At 41.3% G+C, this 18,756-nt stretch overlaps 1 protein-coding gene across 1 annotated transcript in view; it reads left to right on the top strand.

Annotated features, from left to right (window-relative positions):
• Positions 1 to 18,756, top strand: part of LOC129867006 (semaphorin-3D-like) — a 70,425-nt gene that overhangs the window by 32,509 nt on the left and 19,160 nt on the right. Inside the window, exons 4-14 of the mRNA XM_055940092.1 lie at positions 2,985 to 3,047; positions 3,175 to 3,294; positions 3,373 to 3,466; positions 4,188 to 4,316; positions 7,026 to 7,162; positions 13,825 to 13,939; positions 14,077 to 14,146; positions 15,514 to 15,658; positions 17,443 to 17,665; positions 17,991 to 18,079; positions 18,477 to 18,518. Of these exons, the coding sequence (XP_055796067.1) occupies positions 2,985 to 3,047; positions 3,175 to 3,294; positions 3,373 to 3,466; positions 4,188 to 4,316; positions 7,026 to 7,162; positions 13,825 to 13,939; positions 14,077 to 14,146; positions 15,514 to 15,658; positions 17,443 to 17,665; positions 17,991 to 18,079; positions 18,477 to 18,518 (1,227 nt within the window). The remainder of the gene's footprint in view (positions 1 to 2,984; positions 3,048 to 3,174; positions 3,295 to 3,372; positions 3,467 to 4,187; positions 4,317 to 7,025; positions 7,163 to 13,824; positions 13,940 to 14,076; positions 14,147 to 15,513; positions 15,659 to 17,442; positions 17,666 to 17,990; positions 18,080 to 18,476; positions 18,519 to 18,756) is intronic.

The following is an 18,756-nucleotide window of genomic DNA, read 5'->3' as shown; positions in this document are numbered from 1 at the left end:
ATATTAACTGGTTTTCATCAAGCTGTCAACTCAAGAGGAAGCTTCTTACTGTAACCATTGCCTGTAATCTGGTTCAGGTTATTAACCAACCTACCAGGGTGTTTACAAACACTACAGGAACAAGATCATCCATATCAGATCCACATCAGATGGCTTATTCATCACAAAACCATTTGATGTTACCAATTATTTTTGTGGTTATTTCATTGGCAACGTGGGCAAACTTAGGCAGGAAATGCCAACAATCGAACAGTGAGCAATTGTATTCATGCAAAAAATAAAAAAATGAAAGAAAGAAAGGCAGTGCAAGTTTGAACAGAGTGGCATGTTTTTATCTTAATTGTAATCAGAGGGCTGATATAAATACTATGCATGACAGTCACTCTTGGCTAAGAGTTGAGGAGAGACTGACTGCATCTCTTCTTCTTTTTATAAGAAACATTAATGTGTTGAAAATCCCACATCTTTTGCATAGTCAACTTACACACAGCTCTGACAAACACGCCTAACCCACCAGACATGCCACCAGGGGTCTTTTCACAGTCCCCAAATCCAGAACAAATACAAGAAGGCGTACAGTATTATATAGATCCCTTATTGCATGGAACTTCCTTCCATCTCATATTGCTCAAATAAACAGCAAACCTGGTTTCAAAAAACAGATAAAGCAACACCTCGCAGCACAACGCCTCTCCCCTATTTGACCTAGATAGTTTGTGTGTGTGCATTGACATGTAGGCTACGTGTGCCTTTTAAAGAAATATATGTAGTTCTGTTCTTGAGCTGTTCTTGTCTATTGATGTTTTGTATTATGTTTCATGTTTTGTGTGGACACCAGGAAGAGTAGCTGCTGCTATTGCAACAGCTAATGGGGATCCTAATAAAATTCCAAATACCAAGTTTAAGTAGTCATTTAAACCTGACTGTGCTTGTGCTACAAATCTTCCGCATGACTACTGACACAGCTATGTGGAGTGGATCTGTGAGGAATGCAGCGTAATCAGTGATGTATTGTAGTAGTGGGCAGAGTTTGTAGAGTGGATGGAATTAGCACCAGTCAATTAACACAGTGCTCTGTCTGTCTATCAGACTGTCAACCTGCTGACCTTGACTTTGACCAGACACGCACGCACGCACGCACGCACGCACGCACACACACACACACACACACACACACACACACACACACACACACACACACAGCTGCAAATAGGACACATATACTCAGTATACAAAACATTAAGAACGCCTGCTCTTTCCATGATATACTGTAGACTAACCAGGTGAATCCAGTTGAAAACGATGATCCCTTATTGAATCTACTTCAATCAGTGTCGATGAAGGGGAGAAGACAGGTTAAAGAATGATTTTTAAGACTTGAGACATTTGAGACATGGATTGTGTGCATGTGACATTGAGTGAATGGGCCAGACAAATGATTTAAGTGCCTTTGAACGGGGTATGATAGTAGGTGTCAGGCACCCGTTTGTGTCAAAAGCTGCAATGCTGCTGGGTTTTTCACGCTCGACAGTACCCCGTGTGTGTCAAGAATTGTCCACGACCCAAAGGACATCTAGCCAACTTGCCACAACTGTGGGAAGCTTTTGAGTCAACATGGGCCAGCATCCCTATGGAACACTTTCGACAACTTGTAGACTCCATGCCCCTACGAATTGAGGCTGTTCTGATTTCAAAGTGGAGGGTGCAACTAAATATTATGAAGGTGCTCCTAGTGTTTGACATACTCATTGTATTTGCCGTTGTAGAGGTGACTGTTTGTTTATGCAGCTGTGCTTGATCCCTGCGCCAGACCGAATCAAGTTTCTTTGATCTTTATCGGGTTGTTGTAAGTCTGAGTGCTGCTCTATAACTGTTGATTTCTGGTCATTGATACTGATGCTGGCCAGATAGTTAGACTAGATTATTCTGTGGTAGAGCTGTGTGAATATGAGTGTACAAAACATTAAGAACACCTGCTCTTTCCATGACATAGACTGACTGAATCCAGGTCAAAGATATGATCGCTTATTGATGTCACTTGCCCCGACTATTTGAGGCTGTTCTGAGGTGAACATGTTTGGTATACTCAGTGTAGATCTAGGAATAAGATAGACAGAACATTAGACAATCAGACAACACACAGAGTGCACATTTACAGGTGTGTCTCATTTTCCTTCTTTTGCAACACATCTTACTGTCCTGTTTCAGCTGGTAAGAACACGATATTTACAACCATGACTACATTGAAATTGCACTATGGGTTCAATGGAATTCAACATGATCCTTACTTACCTGCGACAAAGTGGTACCTGTTGCAAAAATGGTACCTATTGCAATGAATTCCAAAGTTAATAACAAGTAACCACATGATATGCCGAGTTCTAAGTGAATACCAGGTACATTGCAGATTGTGAAGTCAAGTGTGACCCAATCCTGCCGTTGTGAAACGAATGCATGGATTGATTGGTGGTATAGGATTTATGTCACTGGGTTTCTCAAATCCAGCTCAAGACAAAATCCTCTCTTGCCCAGACCTGAAATAACTATACTGTACTATAATGTACTGTGTACTCAAATCATAAGACTTGTATGAATTCCATGGAGCGAGGCAATATTATGGAATCCTATTACGCTGACGTAAGTGCGTGTATATGTGTGTGTGGGGGGGTGTAACCCCAGTGATGTCGCTCCTTGGGAGCGGGTTCGGGGTGAACAAGCTAAGAAAATAAGCCAGTTATAACACTTGTATGAACATCAGCTACATACAGTATACGTACAGTACAAGGGACACAGAACATTATCCCCCCTTAAGATCACTGTTAGGACAGGCTGACTCCTGTCTGATTGACATGCATTTCCTCTCAGGGTTCAATGCGTTATGCTTTGTTCTTATGTCTTGAGTTGTGTGGTTCTGATGCAGGATCAGTGGTATATTTTGCGGTGTGTTGTCTGTCATGTAAACCTCCCTGTCCATCTATTCCCAGATCAGCTGGCCAGCCCCCAGAGACAGAGTTGAGATGTGTAAACTGGCCGGCAAGAATGCTCATGTGAGTACAATCTGGACAAAGCCTGAAGCCTTGTTTCATTCACATTGACAATAAAATCACTGTTCAGGTAAAAAATTACACTCCAAAAATATCTTCCTCTTCCTGCTTCCTTTCTTCTTACTCTCAGTTGGAGTGTGGCAATTTTGTGCGTGTGCTCCACAACTATAACCACACCCATCTGTATACCTGTGGGACAGGAGCCTTCCACCCCATGTGTGCCTTCATTGAGATCTCAGGACGCAGAGAGGTAGAGTCGGGGAGAACACACACACTCACACACACAGCACACACTGCTTACTTACACAGTCTCTCTCTTTCTCTTCAGGAGGGTGTGTTCCAGTTGTTGTCCGGTACAGTGGAGTCTGGGAGGCTGAAATGTCCTTACGACCCCAGGCAACCTTTCACCTCTGTACTCACAGGTCAGACTACGCCCCATCATAATTTCCTCTTTTTACTAACCTAGACCTACTGACGGTACCTCAGCCCCACCCTGACACCATTCTACACCCGCATTCAGCCCTAACTACTTCTCCCTCATGTCCTGGTGTTCAAAACCCCTCTACAATAAAAAGCAAAGCCCTCCTGTAGGAAGAATTTTGTCTGAATGTAATAAACAATGATACTTGGCATGGAACTATAAACACTCTGACTCACATAGTATCTCCCTCAAGATACTCTCTGCTATCCCCAGGGTGTGTGTGTGTGTGTGTGTGTGTATGTGTGTGTGTGTGTGTGTGTGTGTGTGTGTGTGTGTGTGTGTGTGTGTGTGTGTGTGTGTGTGTGTGTGTGTGTGTGTGTGTGTGTGTGTGTGTGTGTGTTGTTACGATGAGGTAAGAAAGACATTGTCATCTACTAAGCCAACTCCTAAATTATTAGAAATATTTTTGGCAAGGCTAGAATCATTGAAACATTTGCTCCGCATATCGTCTTTCAGAAATCTGGTTATGCCAAAGAATGTCATATCACTGAAAGCATGACGGACATTTTAGAGCGATTGACTAATTGTTTTTGTTTAGGTTTGCTTTCTTCCTTTTTATCTGAGTTGAGCTGGTTACTCTAATAGGTTCACATTTACAGTTTTACTTGACCCTCATCATCATTGGTCCAGGCCTAACTCTCCTTTTGTCTGATTGGTTGCAGATCAATTCCTGTATGCGGGCACAGCATCAGACTTCCTGGGTAAAGACACAACTTTCACCCGCTCCCTGGGCCCGCCCCCTGACCAGCACTATATACGCACTGAGATCTCAGAGGACTACTGGATCAACGGTACACACACACACACACACACACACACACACACACACACACACACACACACACACACACACACACACACACATTGTAAATACTTAATTTGAATCCACAAATAACATTACATCATAAAGGATTCAAACAATTCAAAGGTTGTTGAAGATGCACTATGTAGAAATCTATGAATAAATCACTCCAGCATTTCATGGTTGCTAATATTCTAGTAGTTTGTCTAATTTCAGGTTATGTGACAAAATAAGCACGTTTAGTGTAGAGAATCATTTTACCATCTAAACCGCTGTCAAATATGTTTTCCAAAACCAAAAATATATTTTTTCAGCTGTTTGAAACTAGTGTACAAAACCAAAAGTAAAAACCACAAAAACTCAACTTAAGAAGTGTAGGCATGGAAAAAGGTGCACAAAGAACTGATCTACCACTTCTTAGACTTCCTTTCAATGACAAAGACAGATCTATAACTCTAATTTCAATGTGAATTTGGTCCGGTCGCCCAAAAAGTGACATATTGCATCTTTATTAAGGAAACAAAAAGCACCTTCTCCTCCACACTTTCTCCTGCCCATAACTGTTGAGACAGTACCTAGCCAGTTGATTTGCTCTACCCTTAAACAGGCCTGCAATCTGAAGGCCACATACCATAAGCCTATGTACGTGGCCAAGACTGCCAAATAGCAATGCCACCAACTAGCATTTGTATCCCAGGTTGTCCAAGCATGATATTAGGGGCTGGAAATTAAAGGTGCTACACATTGTTATGTTTTTCATTTTTGCATTGTAATTTCAGAAAATGTCCATAATAAATCTGCAGTAATAGTAAAATGATGTGTTTCACAGTATTACTTATCCGCCAGTGTTGTGATTGGCTGTGATATTCTCCTTTTGATTTCTCCCACCGGGCAGGCATCTGCTGTCAAAAAAGCTGTTTAGACTTTGTGGTTCTGTTATCTAGTGGATATCAGGGCAAGTATTATATTCTACACTGTTCACTACAATTTTAGCTTATGTAAGAAAACAAGCACTGAATAGTCATCACCAAGGCCTTACTTTGATGGCCTAGTTTTACCCTAACTCGGTGGTGTTATGAAACTCCTGGTTTACAGGCCACATCAGGCCTGTAAGTCACATTAAGCTGGCATGCAAAGTGATGTGTAAATCCTATTGGAATCCAGCCAGAGTTTTGATATCCAACAGTTTATTCACCCACAACCTGCATTCAGAATGACTCTCAGGGTTAGGAAAGTTGATAAGAAGGCTATCTAAACCATTTAACCTGGAACAACCATTTCAGTAACTAACGCAATAAATATAACTAACCGATTGGATTAGTTTAGAAAAATGTATGTTATTTATATTTGTGTGGTATAACATTTATCAACCAATCAATCAATCAATACAAAAGCACAGATATTTAAAAAATCTTAAAAGAAAATTGACCTGCACTAGAGCATGCAGGAGAATATGGTAATGATGGGTGTAGTTTTGATGGGACTGTTTTACTCTCCAAAGTGTAAAACAATAACTCTGGTTATTAACACCAACACTGGGGGTTATTTTACACTCTTATAGAGTGATTGTAACTCCCGAATCAACACTACAAATGTTACATTGAAAAATCAACACTTGACAATTTGCTGTGCATACACACAACATACACACAAACACACACACGCATATTGTAGAGCTGTGAATTATCAGCTTGTAGAGCCATTCGTTGTGGCATGACATTATATCTCAGTAACTGTTGGCCTGGTTCTTTAGAATACATCCTTCCTCTCAGTATCGGTACATAAGGATTGGTTGAAGCAGGTGAGTTCATTCACAGGCTAGTTTTGTCATTGAGTGTTTCACTTCCCAGTCTCCATTGATACACAGAGCTGCTTTGTGTTCTCATTTTAGGCTTGAGGGAGGTTATTGGCATTCCTGCCCAAAGCAAACAGTCCAGTTATTCATTTATGACTTTTACACGAGTTCCACACTATAGACACCACACCTACTGTACAGGGCATACGTACTGTACCTACTAGGGGATTTACAGTGTCACAGTTCACAGGTCCCTGGTCTACATACACACACTACAAGCACTATTCTATGATAAACACTCCTCTCTGTCTATTCTAGGAATCACTCTCGTCTACGTTTCTCACGGATCAAAAGATGTCACCAGTTTCCAACTCCTGACACACACTCACCACATTTCAGAGCCAGGGGCAGGGTGTGAGGGAGATCTCTAGAGGCGTGCTGTCACTGTGTACGCATGTGTCAGAGGTTTTACCTAACGTACAGTCTTAGCTAACGTACAGTAACAGTGACTATGTGTAGTGTGTGTGTGAGCAGGCCTACATTGGACTATTTTAAGGAATCCACCCAGAGGCTTCGGTTAGTTTCCAGGGTTGATGTCATGTTACTGTAACACCCAGATCACGGCTCTTTCTTTCTCACTCTGTCTAGTTCCTTTCCTCTGTTCCATGGCTCTGTCTGGAGGTATTTTAACGTTCATAAATCAGGGTGCTCCGAGGAGACTGAGGCGCGTGCTAACTCTAACTTCTAAAAGACGCTCCGCTGTGTCGATAGGGTCAGGCTGGAAATGAACAATGTTGCTTTTATAACTCTCTCTCTCTCTTTCTCTTTTATCTCTCTTTCTCTTTCTCTCTCTCTCTCTTTCTATTTCTCTCTCTCTCTCTCTCTCTCTCTCTTTCTCTCTAGAGGCCAGGTTTATATCAGCTCACCCTGTGTCCGACACCTACAACCCAGATGATGACAAGATCTACTTCTTCTTCCGAGAGTCATCACGCGACAGGAGCGATAAGAGTGTCCTGTCCCGTGTAGCACGCGTCTGCAAGGTGAGAGAGGAGAGTGGTGTAGAATGGTGAAAGAATGGTGAGGAGTGAGGGATGGTTTGGGGAGATGTCAGGGAAGGGGCGAAGAGGAGGACCGACATCTAACAGGGCGCATGTACAGTGATAGATCTGTGTCCACTGCTATAGAGCTAGCTTCTCCCACAGATATACTTAAACCCCCCTGGGAGGATACTTCCTGGTACATTCCTCTTGTGTAGTCTGCTGACAGAGGAGCGGACCACTGCTGTCAGAGGAGCGGACCACTGCTGTCAAAGTGGGTAAATTAAAGTTGAACCTCTCTTTGTGTCTGGCTGACAGGGCAGCCTAATGTCAGGTCCCAGGACAGCAGTTGAGGTGTATGAATTAAGTATGCCCTTACAAAAAAAGACAATAAAAAAAATTATGTGAAAAACACATGGTTTTCATACATGTGTGGACAACTCAGATGTGTTTCTCCCCAGACAATGACTTTTCACCACTTCCAGCTACAAATGGTCTAACATCCAGGAAGCAACCAGGATCAACCTTGCTCTGCTTCAGAGTAAACCAGCAGTGGGATGCAGGGTGCTATGTTGCTGGAATGAATGTGCAAAACCTTGCAACTAGAAAAAAAGGCAGTGAAATCTAAGGTCAGGGCAACAGAACCAAAGATAGGGAGAATTGCAGGAAAGAGGGAGGCGTTTTTTTTATGACTGAAAACAACTTTTTTGCATCCATTTACAATTAATTTTCTCCCACATTAAATGTGTTTATATACAATACAATACAATATTTTGTTTTGCTAACAATACCTTTGGGTTTATGTTTTGCTTTCAATATCATTCTTTTTGTTTGCAATACTAAGCGTTTTGTTCTCGACTTCAGAAGCTTTACTTGATATTAATGACACAAAAGTAACTCCCTCACTAGAGGATTGCATCATATAATAACACTATGACTCTATTAAAGGTGTTTCTAGTGGCAATCCTTCATTTAAACATGAACAAAGTGTTTCCCCACAACAGTTTTGTCAGAAATCTGAGGGATGGGGCTCGAGAAATGCAACCACTCTCCATAAACTACACTATAAATGCATCCATGATATCAAAATTATACTTTGAACCATGTGTTTAGGCTATACAGTGTTTGTTTACATTTTCTTCGTTCACAAACAGTGGAGTAAATGTGGAGTTTTCTTAGATTTGCTAGTTCAGATGTGAAAAATAATCACGTGAAAGTTTTTCACATATGAAACTGCAAATTAGATGTGAACTTGCAATTCTACATGTGAAAGTGAGATTTTCGCATGTGGAGTTGTTTTACATGTGAAAAGGCAAATGTGATTTTTACATGTGAATGTTTTTCACAAGTAAAACTGCATACCTTATTTTCACATGTGAACGTTTTTAACGTTCTTCTTTTAACGTTTTTGTATCATTTGATTTACACAACATGCCTACCACTTTGAAGATGCAAAAATCATTTTTATTGTGAAACAAACAAGAAATAAGACAAAAAAAACTGAAAACTTGAGTGTGCATAACTATAACAAAGTCAATACATTGGAGAGCCACCTTTTGCAGCAATTACAGCTGCAAGTCTCTTGGGTATGTCTCTATAAGCTTGGCACATCCAGCCACTGGGATTTTTGCCCATTCTTTAAGGCAAAACTGCTCCAGCTCCTTCAAGTTGGATTGGTTCCGTTGGTGCACAGCAATCTTTAAGTCATACCACAGATTCTCAATTGGAGTGAGGTCTTGGCTTTGGCTAGGTCATTCCAAGTGTTTTAACTTTAACGCTTTAACAGTATGCTTAGGGTCATTGTCTTGCTGGAAGGTGAACCTCCATCCAAGTCTTAAATCTCTGGAAGACTGAAACAGGTTTTCCCTCAAGAATTTCCCTGTATTGAGCTCCATCCATCATTCCTTCAATTCTGACCAGTTTCCCAGTTCCTGCCGATGAAAAACATACCCACAGCATGATGCTGCCACCACCATGCTTTACTGTGGGGATGTTGTTCTCAGGGTGATGAGAGGTGTTGGGTTTGCGCCAGACATAGCGTTTTCCTTGATAGCCAAAGAGCACAATTTTAGTCTCATCTGACCAGAGTACTTTCTTCCATATGTTTGGGGAGTCTCCTACATGCCTTTCGGCGAACAACAAACGTGTTTGATTATTTTTTTCTTTAAACAATGGCTTTTTTTCTGGCCACTTCCATATAGCCCAGGTCTGTGGAGTGTACGGCTTAAAGTGGTCCTATGGACAGATACTCCAATCTCCACTGTGGAGCTTTGCAGCTCCTTCAGTGTTATCTTTGGTCTCTTTGTTGCCTCTCTGATTAATGCCCTCCTTGCCTGATCCTTGAGTTTTGGTGGACGGCCCTCTCTTGGCAGGTTTGTTGTGGTGCCATATTCTTTCCATTTTTTTTATAATGGATGTAATGGTGCTCCGTGGGATGTTCAAAGTTTCGGATATTTTTGTTATAACCCAACCCTGATCTGTACTTCTCCACAACTTTGGAGAGCTCCTTGGTATTCATGGTGCCGCTTGCTTGGTGGTGCCCCTTGCTTAGTGGTGTTGCAGACTCTGGGGCCTTTCAGAACAGTTGTATATATATTGAGATCATGTGACAGATTATGTGACACTTAGATTGCACACAGGTGGACTTTATTTAACTATCTATGTGACTCCTGAAGTTAATTGTTTGCACCATATCTTATTTAGGGGCTTCATAGCAGAGGGGGTGAATACATATGCACGCACCACTTTTCTGTTTTCAAATATTTAGAATTGTTGTTTTTTTTATTTCACCAATTTGGACTATTTTGTGTATGTCCTTCACATGAAATCCAAATAAAAATCTATTTAAATTACAGGTTGTAATGCATCAAAATAAGAAAAACACAAAGGGGGATCAATACTTTTGCAAGGCACTGTACCTCTAGTCCCTAGCCCCTACCTGTAGCTCTTACTCCTTCCATGTTCACGGTTCTGAAGGAGCTGAATTAATGAAGCAATACAGCGGCAGCTCTACTCAGGCTTGTTTGGGGCTAGATGGAAACTACAGCCGTCGAAATAGAATCTCATTCTACACTGTAAAATAATCCTATTGATTTTATGGTATCTTACTGGCAGCCAGTTACCTGTAAATTACTATAAAAAAGTTACAGTATGTTACTGTAAATTCCTAATAAACATTGGTTTAACATCGAAAATAGAAAGAAGATTTTATTCCAATATTTTTATGAATATCACCAGCAACAACAGAATAAATACATTTTGAATTACACTAATTGGAGTGCAAATACACTGGTATATCTGACATAGGCTTTGTAAAAGCATCTGTGAATAGTGTGGCAAGTGTGTGGTAAGCTTTCTTGACTTGAACAATAATTTTTGCCAAAACATGGCTAACCTTTGATTAACCTGTCTAGCCCCGGGGTGCCGCTAGCGGCACACCCCCCCACCCCCACTGAAAAGGCAGAGCCGCGAAATTAAAAAAAATTTTTTTTTTTCAATATTTAACTTTCACACATTAAAGTCCAATACAGCTAATGAAAGACACAGATCTTGTGAATCCAGCCAACATGTCCGATTTTTTAAATGTTTTACAGGGAAGACACAATATGTAAAGATGTAAATCTATTAGCTAAACACATTAGCATAATCCACCATTTTTTCTTTGTCCACCAACACCAGTAGCTATCACCAATTCGGCTAAACTAAGATATTGATAGCCACCAACCAAGAAAAAAACTCCTCAGATGACAGTCTGATAACATATTTATGGTATAGGATAGGTTTTGTTAGAAAAATGTGCATATTTCAGGTAGATGTCATAGTTTACAATTGCACCCACCGTCACAAATGGACTAGAATAATTACAATGAGCAACGTGTTTACCTAACTACTAATCATCAAACATTTCGTAAAAATACACAGCATACACTAATCGAAAGATACAGATCCTGTGAATACAGACAATATTTCAGATTTTCTAAGTGTCTTACAGCGAAAACACAATAAATCGTTATATTAGCATAGCACATGTGCAAACATTACCCCAGCATTGATTCTAGCCAAAGAGAGCGATAACGTAAACATCGCCAAAATATATTAATTTTTTCACTAACCTTCTCAGAATTCTTCAGATGACACTCCTGTAACATCACATTACAACATACATATACAGTTTGTTCGAAAATGTGCATATTTAGCCACCAAAATCATGGTTAGACAATGAGAAAAGTAGCCCAGCTGGTCAGAATATGTCGTGCGCCATATTAGACAGTGATCTAGTCGTATACATAAATACTCATAAACGTGACTAAAAAATATAGGGTGGACAGCGATTGATAGACAATTTAATTCTTAATACAATCGCGGAATTACATTTTTTAAATTATCCTTACTTTTCAATACAGTTTGCGCCAAGCGAAGCTAAGTCAAAAAAAATGGCGTCCTAAGCCACTAACATTTTTCGACAGAAACACGATTTATCATAATAAATTGTTCCTACTTTGAGCTGTTCTTCCATCAGAATCTTGGTCAAAGAATCCTTTCTTGGGTCTAATCGTCTTTTGGTCGAAAGCTGTCCTCTTGCCATGCAGAAATGCACATTGCGTTCGGCATGAACTGGAACGGTGCCCAGAGATTCACAGTGGCTCAGAAATAAATGTCCCAAAATCGCACTAAACGGATATAAATTGCTATAAAACGCTTTAAATTAACTACCTTATGATGTTTTTAACTCCTATAACGAGTAAAAATATGACCGGAGAAATATAACTGGCTACACTAATGCTTGGAAAAACAGTAGGTCGGTATCCTCCGCGCGCATGACGCACCAAGAAAAGAGTTCCTACCTACAGGGTTTTTTCATTTATAGTGGCTGTGATTGGGCAATCGATACCATTCAAAGCGTCATCACGTAAAGGCCTCCAGGGGAAGACGTAAGCAGTGTCCGTATACTCATAGGAATAACAGTGGCCTTAAAACTGACTCCAGAACAGGGGCCAAAATGTGTGAAATCTGACTCCATGTCAGGGAAATTGCTGTAGAATGAGTTCTGTTCCACTTAGAGACAAAATTTCAACGCCTATAGAAACTATAGACTGTTTTCTATCCATTAATAATAATAATATGCATATTGTACGATCAAGAATTTTGTAGGAAGCCGTTTCAAAGATTACACGATTTCCATAAATAGTGACAACAGCACCCCCTAGCCTTAACAGCTAACAGCTGCTCTTAGCAAAAATGTGTTTGGAGTTACCTTTCTCTATAATAGACTATGTTAGAGTTTACACTTCCTCCAATTATGATCTACCAAATCTATTCATTTTAAAATGTTGATTACTTCTCCTTGCCATTATCATTCACCTGATGATAATACAAGACCAGATTTTGCTATTTTTGTGCTAACGTATGATAGGGGTCCCTGGGCAAGAAAATGTTGAAGACCCCTGCTGTAAAGTGTGCAGTAATGTACTGTTAAGCCAAAGTTTCTTTTAAATTTACGGTAAAATACTGTACTTTTTTTCTTTTTTACAGTAACTTACAAGCAACTGTCTGCCAGTAAGTTATCGTAAAAACAGCAGGATTTTTTGAGTGTAGTTCTGTGACTACAGCAGGTTGGTTTCTTTGAATCAGGTGTGTTACTTCTTGGCTGGAACAAACGTCTGGACCCAGACTTGCTATTGGAAGCTCCTGGCCGCTGTTGGAAGAAGAGATTCAGTTCCCAGCTATGTGAGGTGTGTTTTTTTTAGGTAGTGGGGAGACTGTCCCTGTACTGAGTTATGTCGCCACATCTTCCCACAATAAAATGTCCAAGCTCTATTGCAACATTCCCAGTTACAGGCACTTGGGGTGTTTATGATTGGGGAGTAAGCTGTAAGGCTGGTGACGCAGGAGAGAGATTCCTTTTCCTGTGTCTACAGCTGACCATAGAGGGGTTCCTCTCTGGACAAATGAAATAACAGAGCTTCGATTGAAGATAATCCCATTTAGAAAACGCTAAAGCCATTATCCGAACAGTTTTTTATAATTGTGTGTCTGTTTAAGATAGTCTCCAGGCCAAGTGTAATAGGGAGGTAAGTCTAGGGCCCTTGTCCTGGATAAAGGGACACTGTACTTGAGATATACTTGAGTACTCCTGCCCTAACCCTGAGAAAAGCACTGTTTATTTGTGAAGAGCACTCAGCCAAGGGTATACATATGCTAATTAGAATATCTGCATAATTAATGAACTAGCTAGTTTACCTTCAATTCTTCTTCCCTCATCTTTCTATTTTTGGTTTTATTTCTCTCCTTTTTTCTTGCTTCAAGTTTACTAAATCCCTCTACCATATTCTCTCCTTGTCAGTAATTTTCCTTTTTCAGTCCTCTCTCCATCCTTTGTCAGTTTATTGTGACTGCCGTCATCATTACCGTTAATGAGCAGGCCTCATTCCTCTGCCAGTTGAATAATCACATTTAAACGGGGACATGTGTCTAACTTCACCTGGGTTTATTTAAACTAGTCTCAAACTGGAGTTTAGGATTTCAAGGTCTGTAAAAAGGTGTGCAATTGTGTTGTGCTTGTTACAGTATGTCAGGTCTTTGGACTATGGTTTTAAACCCGATTTCAGTTGTATTTGTGTGTCAGACTGTGGTTGTGTTATGGTTGTGTTGTGGTTGTGTTTCAGAATGACGTGGGAGGTTTGAGGAGTCTGACCAATAAGTGGACGACGTTCCTCAAAGCCAGACTGGTGTGTTCCATCCCTGGACCGGAAGGAGTGGACACACACTTTGACGAGCTCCGTAAGACACAAACACACACGCACACCTGACATGCTTCCACGTCGACACACGCACAACGCATGCGCACTAAATGCCACATTCTTAACTTTTATGTTTGTGTGTGTGTGTGTGTGCGTGTGTGTTTGCATGTGTTGTAGAGGACATATTCATGCTTCCCACTAGAGATGAGAAGAACCCTGTAGTGTATGGAATCTTCACCACCTCCAGGTAAAATGACTCTTAGTACCCCATACCTTACACCATACCTTACACCATACCTTACCCCATACCTTACACCATACATTACACCATACCTTACACCATACCTTACACCATACCTTACACCATACCTTACACCATATCTTACCCCATTGCTTACCCCATACCTTACCCCATACCTTACCACATACCTTACACCATACCTTACACCATGCCTTACCCCATACCTTACCCCATACCTTACCCCATACCTTACCCCATACCTTACACCATACCTTACACCATACCTTACACCATGCCTTACCCCATACCTTACACCATACCTTACCCCATACCTTACACCATACCTTACCCCATACCTGACACCATACCTTACACCATACCTTACCCCATACCGCACACCATACCTTACCCCATACCTTACCCCATACCTTACACCATACCTTACCACATACCTTACACCATACCTTACACCATGCCTTACCCCATACCTTACACCATACCTTACCCCATACCTTACACCATACCTTACACCATACCTTACACCATACCTTACCCCATACCTTACACCATACCTTACACCATACCTTACCCCATACCTGACACCATACCTTACCCCATACCTTACACCATACCTTACCCCATACCGCACACCATACCTTACACCATACCTTACCCTATACCTTACACCATACCTTACACCATACCTTACACCATACCTTACACCATACCTTACACCATACCTTACCCCATACCTTACCCCATACCTTACACCATACCTTACACCATACCTTACACCATACCTTACACCATACCTTACACCATACCTTACACCATACATTACACCATACCTTACACCATACCTTACACCATACCTTACACCATATCTTACCCCATAGCTTACACCATACCTTACCCCATACCTTACCACATACCTTACCACATACCTTACACCATACCTTACACGATACCTTACCCCATACCTTACCCCATACCTTACACCATACCTTACCCCATACCTTACACCATACCTTACACCATACCTTACCCCATACCTTACCCCATACCTTACCCCATACCTTACCCCATACCTTACACCATACCTTACACCATACCTTACACCATACCTTACACCATACCTTACCCCATACCTTATTCCTAGCTTACACCATACCTTACCCCATACCTTACACCATACCTTACACCATACCTTACCCCATACCTTACCCCATACCGTACACCATACCTTACACCATACCTTACCCTATACCTTACACCATACCTTACCCCATACCTTACTGAGACATGTCTCTACCTGTCAGCTGATTTCTCCCACTATAATAAACTTACTACACTGTACTGTGTTTCTCCCCCAGCTCTGTGTTCCGTGGCTCGGCGGTGTGTGTGTACAGCATGGCTGACATACGAGCTGTGTTCAACGGACCCTACGCTCACAAGGAGGGACCTGACCATCGCTGGGTAGAATATGAGGGGAGAATACCTTACCCTCGCCCTGGAACGGTACACAAACAAACACGCTCATCTCTACTAACCATACCCCACTCCATTTCCCTCCTGCCTGAAAGCAGACTGAATATTGTTTCTGTCCAGGATTATTTAGAAAGACCCCTCTTAAATGGCTTACAATATGACCCCATCCTGATGTATGAACCAGTCCTGATTAACAATAATAAACACCTATCTATTGCATGTGCCTGTGCACATAATGAATTAATAGTCTGTGAGAGTGTGACAGAAGTCAACGTTTATATGTGAAAGCATGCAAGTGTTTGTCTGTGTGTTTGTCTGTGTGTGTTTGTCTGTGTGTGTGTGTGTGTGTGTGTGTGTGTGTGTGTGTGTGTGTGTGTGTGTGTGTGTGTGTGTGTGTGTGTGTGTGTGTGTGTGTGTGTGTGTGTGTGTGTGTGTGTGTGTGTGTGTGAGGGTGTGTGATATATTACCCAGTCTCAGTCTTGATGAACAATAATAAACGTCGGTCTGGGGGGCAGCTTTGATGATGTCACTAAGTCGTCACGGTGATCACCGTCGTATGTGTCCTGTTATGCAGTGTTTGTAGAACTGATTAACATGAGGTACTGTGGCTGTGTGTGTGTGTGTGTGCAGGTGGACGTTTATTGGGATGAGTCTTGTCCTTAAGGCAGAACTGAGTGATTTTTGTTAGATGGACCAGCTGCAAAGTAAAAATTGGCTATATTGTAAAAATGAATGATTTTTTTGTTGGTTTTTGGTCTTAATTTAAGGTTAGGGTTAAGCGTTATGGTGAGCAGTGTGGTTAAGGTTAGGGTTAGGTTTAAAATCAGATTTCATGACATTGTGTGGTTTAGTTGGTAGAGCATGGCACTCGCAACGCCAGGGTTGTGGGTTCGATTCCCATGGGGGAATAGTAAAAATGAAAATGTAACCATTCACTACTGTAAGTCACTCTGGATAAGAGCCTCTGCTTAATGACTAAAATGTGACATTTTGACTGTCAGCTAGTGACTTCTCTGCTAGAGCTCCCTCCAGAACAAGATTAATGATGAAAAACACTACCCTGCTATGGACATGCTGAACTATACTTGTCGGGACCAGAATTCCCCAAAATAATAGTAAATAAACTAAATATTTGACCATATGGGGACATTTTGTCATTCCCCACAAGGTTAAAGCCTATTTCTAGGGGGTTTAGAGTTAAGGTTAGAATTATGTTTAGGTTTAGCGGTTAGGGAAAATAGGATTTTGAATGGGAATCAATTGTATGTCCCCTCAAGGTTAGTTTAGAGAGAGAGAGAGAGAGAGAGAGAGAGAGAGAGAGAGAGAGAGAGAGAGAGAGAGAGAGAGAGAGAGAGAGAGAGAGAGAGAGAGAGAGAGAGAGAGAGAGAGAGAGAGAGAGAGAGAGAGAGAGAGAGAGAGAGAGAGAGAGAGAGAGAGAGAGAGAGCGCAACAAGCATAGGGCCATAAAGTGATGGCTTATTACTGTGTGCTCCAGATGTACTTAATTTAATGGATTACCACACGTCACCGCCAGAGGGTGCCACATACCTATTATACAGAGGCCACTGACCAACCTGGAAAAATTTGACAAGCACTTTAATGACAGCGAATCCCAAAAATGTCTGTCTTACCAGTAGGTACCTAGGTTAGTATTTGCTTTAAGGTAGACATCCATACTGTCTTAATCTTGACTGGTCTTTCTACTACCCTCTAATACCTCCAGATAAATTGTGTTAGTTGATCTCATTTAGTCTCTGAAACGACACATTATTTGATATCTCTCTTCAGAAACTGACAGTGTCTTCCTTCCTCAGTGTCCCAGTAAGACGTATGACCCCAGGATAAAAACCACCAAGGACTTCTCAGATGAGGTGGTCAGCTTCATCCGCTTCCACCCACTCATGTTCCGCTCCGTCTACCCCCTGAACGGCCGGCCCGTGTTCACACGTGTACGTGTCGACTACGCACTGACACAGATAGTGGTGGACCGCGTCATGGCTGAGGATGGACAGTATGAAATCATGTTTCTGGGTACAGGTGAGAGATTCCAACACACACATCCACACACATGCTCAGACGCACACTAACACCCACATCATTTTTTTCTGTTCTAATATTGATGTGTTTGAAGTCTGTTTGAATGTTTGAGACTGTGTTTGGTTGCAGTAGGTATCATCTTCAGTGTATGAGCTCCATGAACCCCTTATCTTTACTCTAATGCTCAGAGCTCTACAACATCATAGTCTGTTTGGAGCCAATAGTCCCATTTCAGTAGAACTCTCTCAATAGAAAGTTTCCAAACGAGAAGGTCACTGTGTGTATGTGTTCATGTATGTGTGTGTGTGTGTATGTGTGTGTTCAGATGCTGGGTCAGTGCTGAAGGTGGTGAGCATCACTCAGGAGAACTGGTCCACTGAGGAGGTGATTTTGGAGGAACTCCAGGTGTTCCAGGTTAGAAACACACTCAGGAAGTGAATTCTGTTCCCCGAAGCCTGTTTAAACCTGACGTGAACTTTTTGAAGACAAACACTGTAGTTGTTTCTCTCAAGGGGTTGTCAGCTCATCAAACAGCAGTGAAATATTAATGTCCTATTCTAAACACACAGCAGTAGATCTAGGGGTACAGAGAGGAGCGATGGTGTGTTCGTTTAGTATTACAGAGACAGAGTGAGTTCCTTTTCTCACATTGATTCACAGACTTATTGGTTGACCTCCCTAACATGAAGTCAGCTCTGTAGAAGGAAAGAGAGCTTGGTTTTTCCCAAGCAGAACTCATTAGCTAACTGTTCTCTGTATTAAAGTATGACTTTGTGTGTGTAGTGGAGATAATGGTTTCTTTCTCCTCCAGACTCCCACTCCAATCCTGAGTATGGAGATCTCTTCTAAACAGGTAAGAACACCTCTCTTCTCTATCCCTCCTTTCCATCTCCACCCCTCCCTAATTGTATCATATAGCTACAGTATAGTGCTTTTGGAAAGTATTCACAACCCTTGACTTTCCCCATTTTTTCCAGCCTTATTCTAAAATGTATTAAACTGTTTTTTTCTCTCATCAATCTACACACAGTACACCATAATGACAAAGCAAAAACAGGTTTTTAGACATTTTTGCAAATGTATACATTTTT

This window comes from Salvelinus fontinalis, chromosome 12 (assembly GCF_029448725.1).
Source record: "Salvelinus fontinalis isolate EN_2023a chromosome 12, ASM2944872v1, whole genome shotgun sequence".
In the NCBI taxonomy this organism is placed as follows: Eukaryota; Metazoa; Chordata; class Actinopteri; order Salmoniformes; family Salmonidae; genus Salvelinus; species Salvelinus fontinalis.
This window is presented reverse-complemented; position numbering and strand designations above follow the sequence as displayed.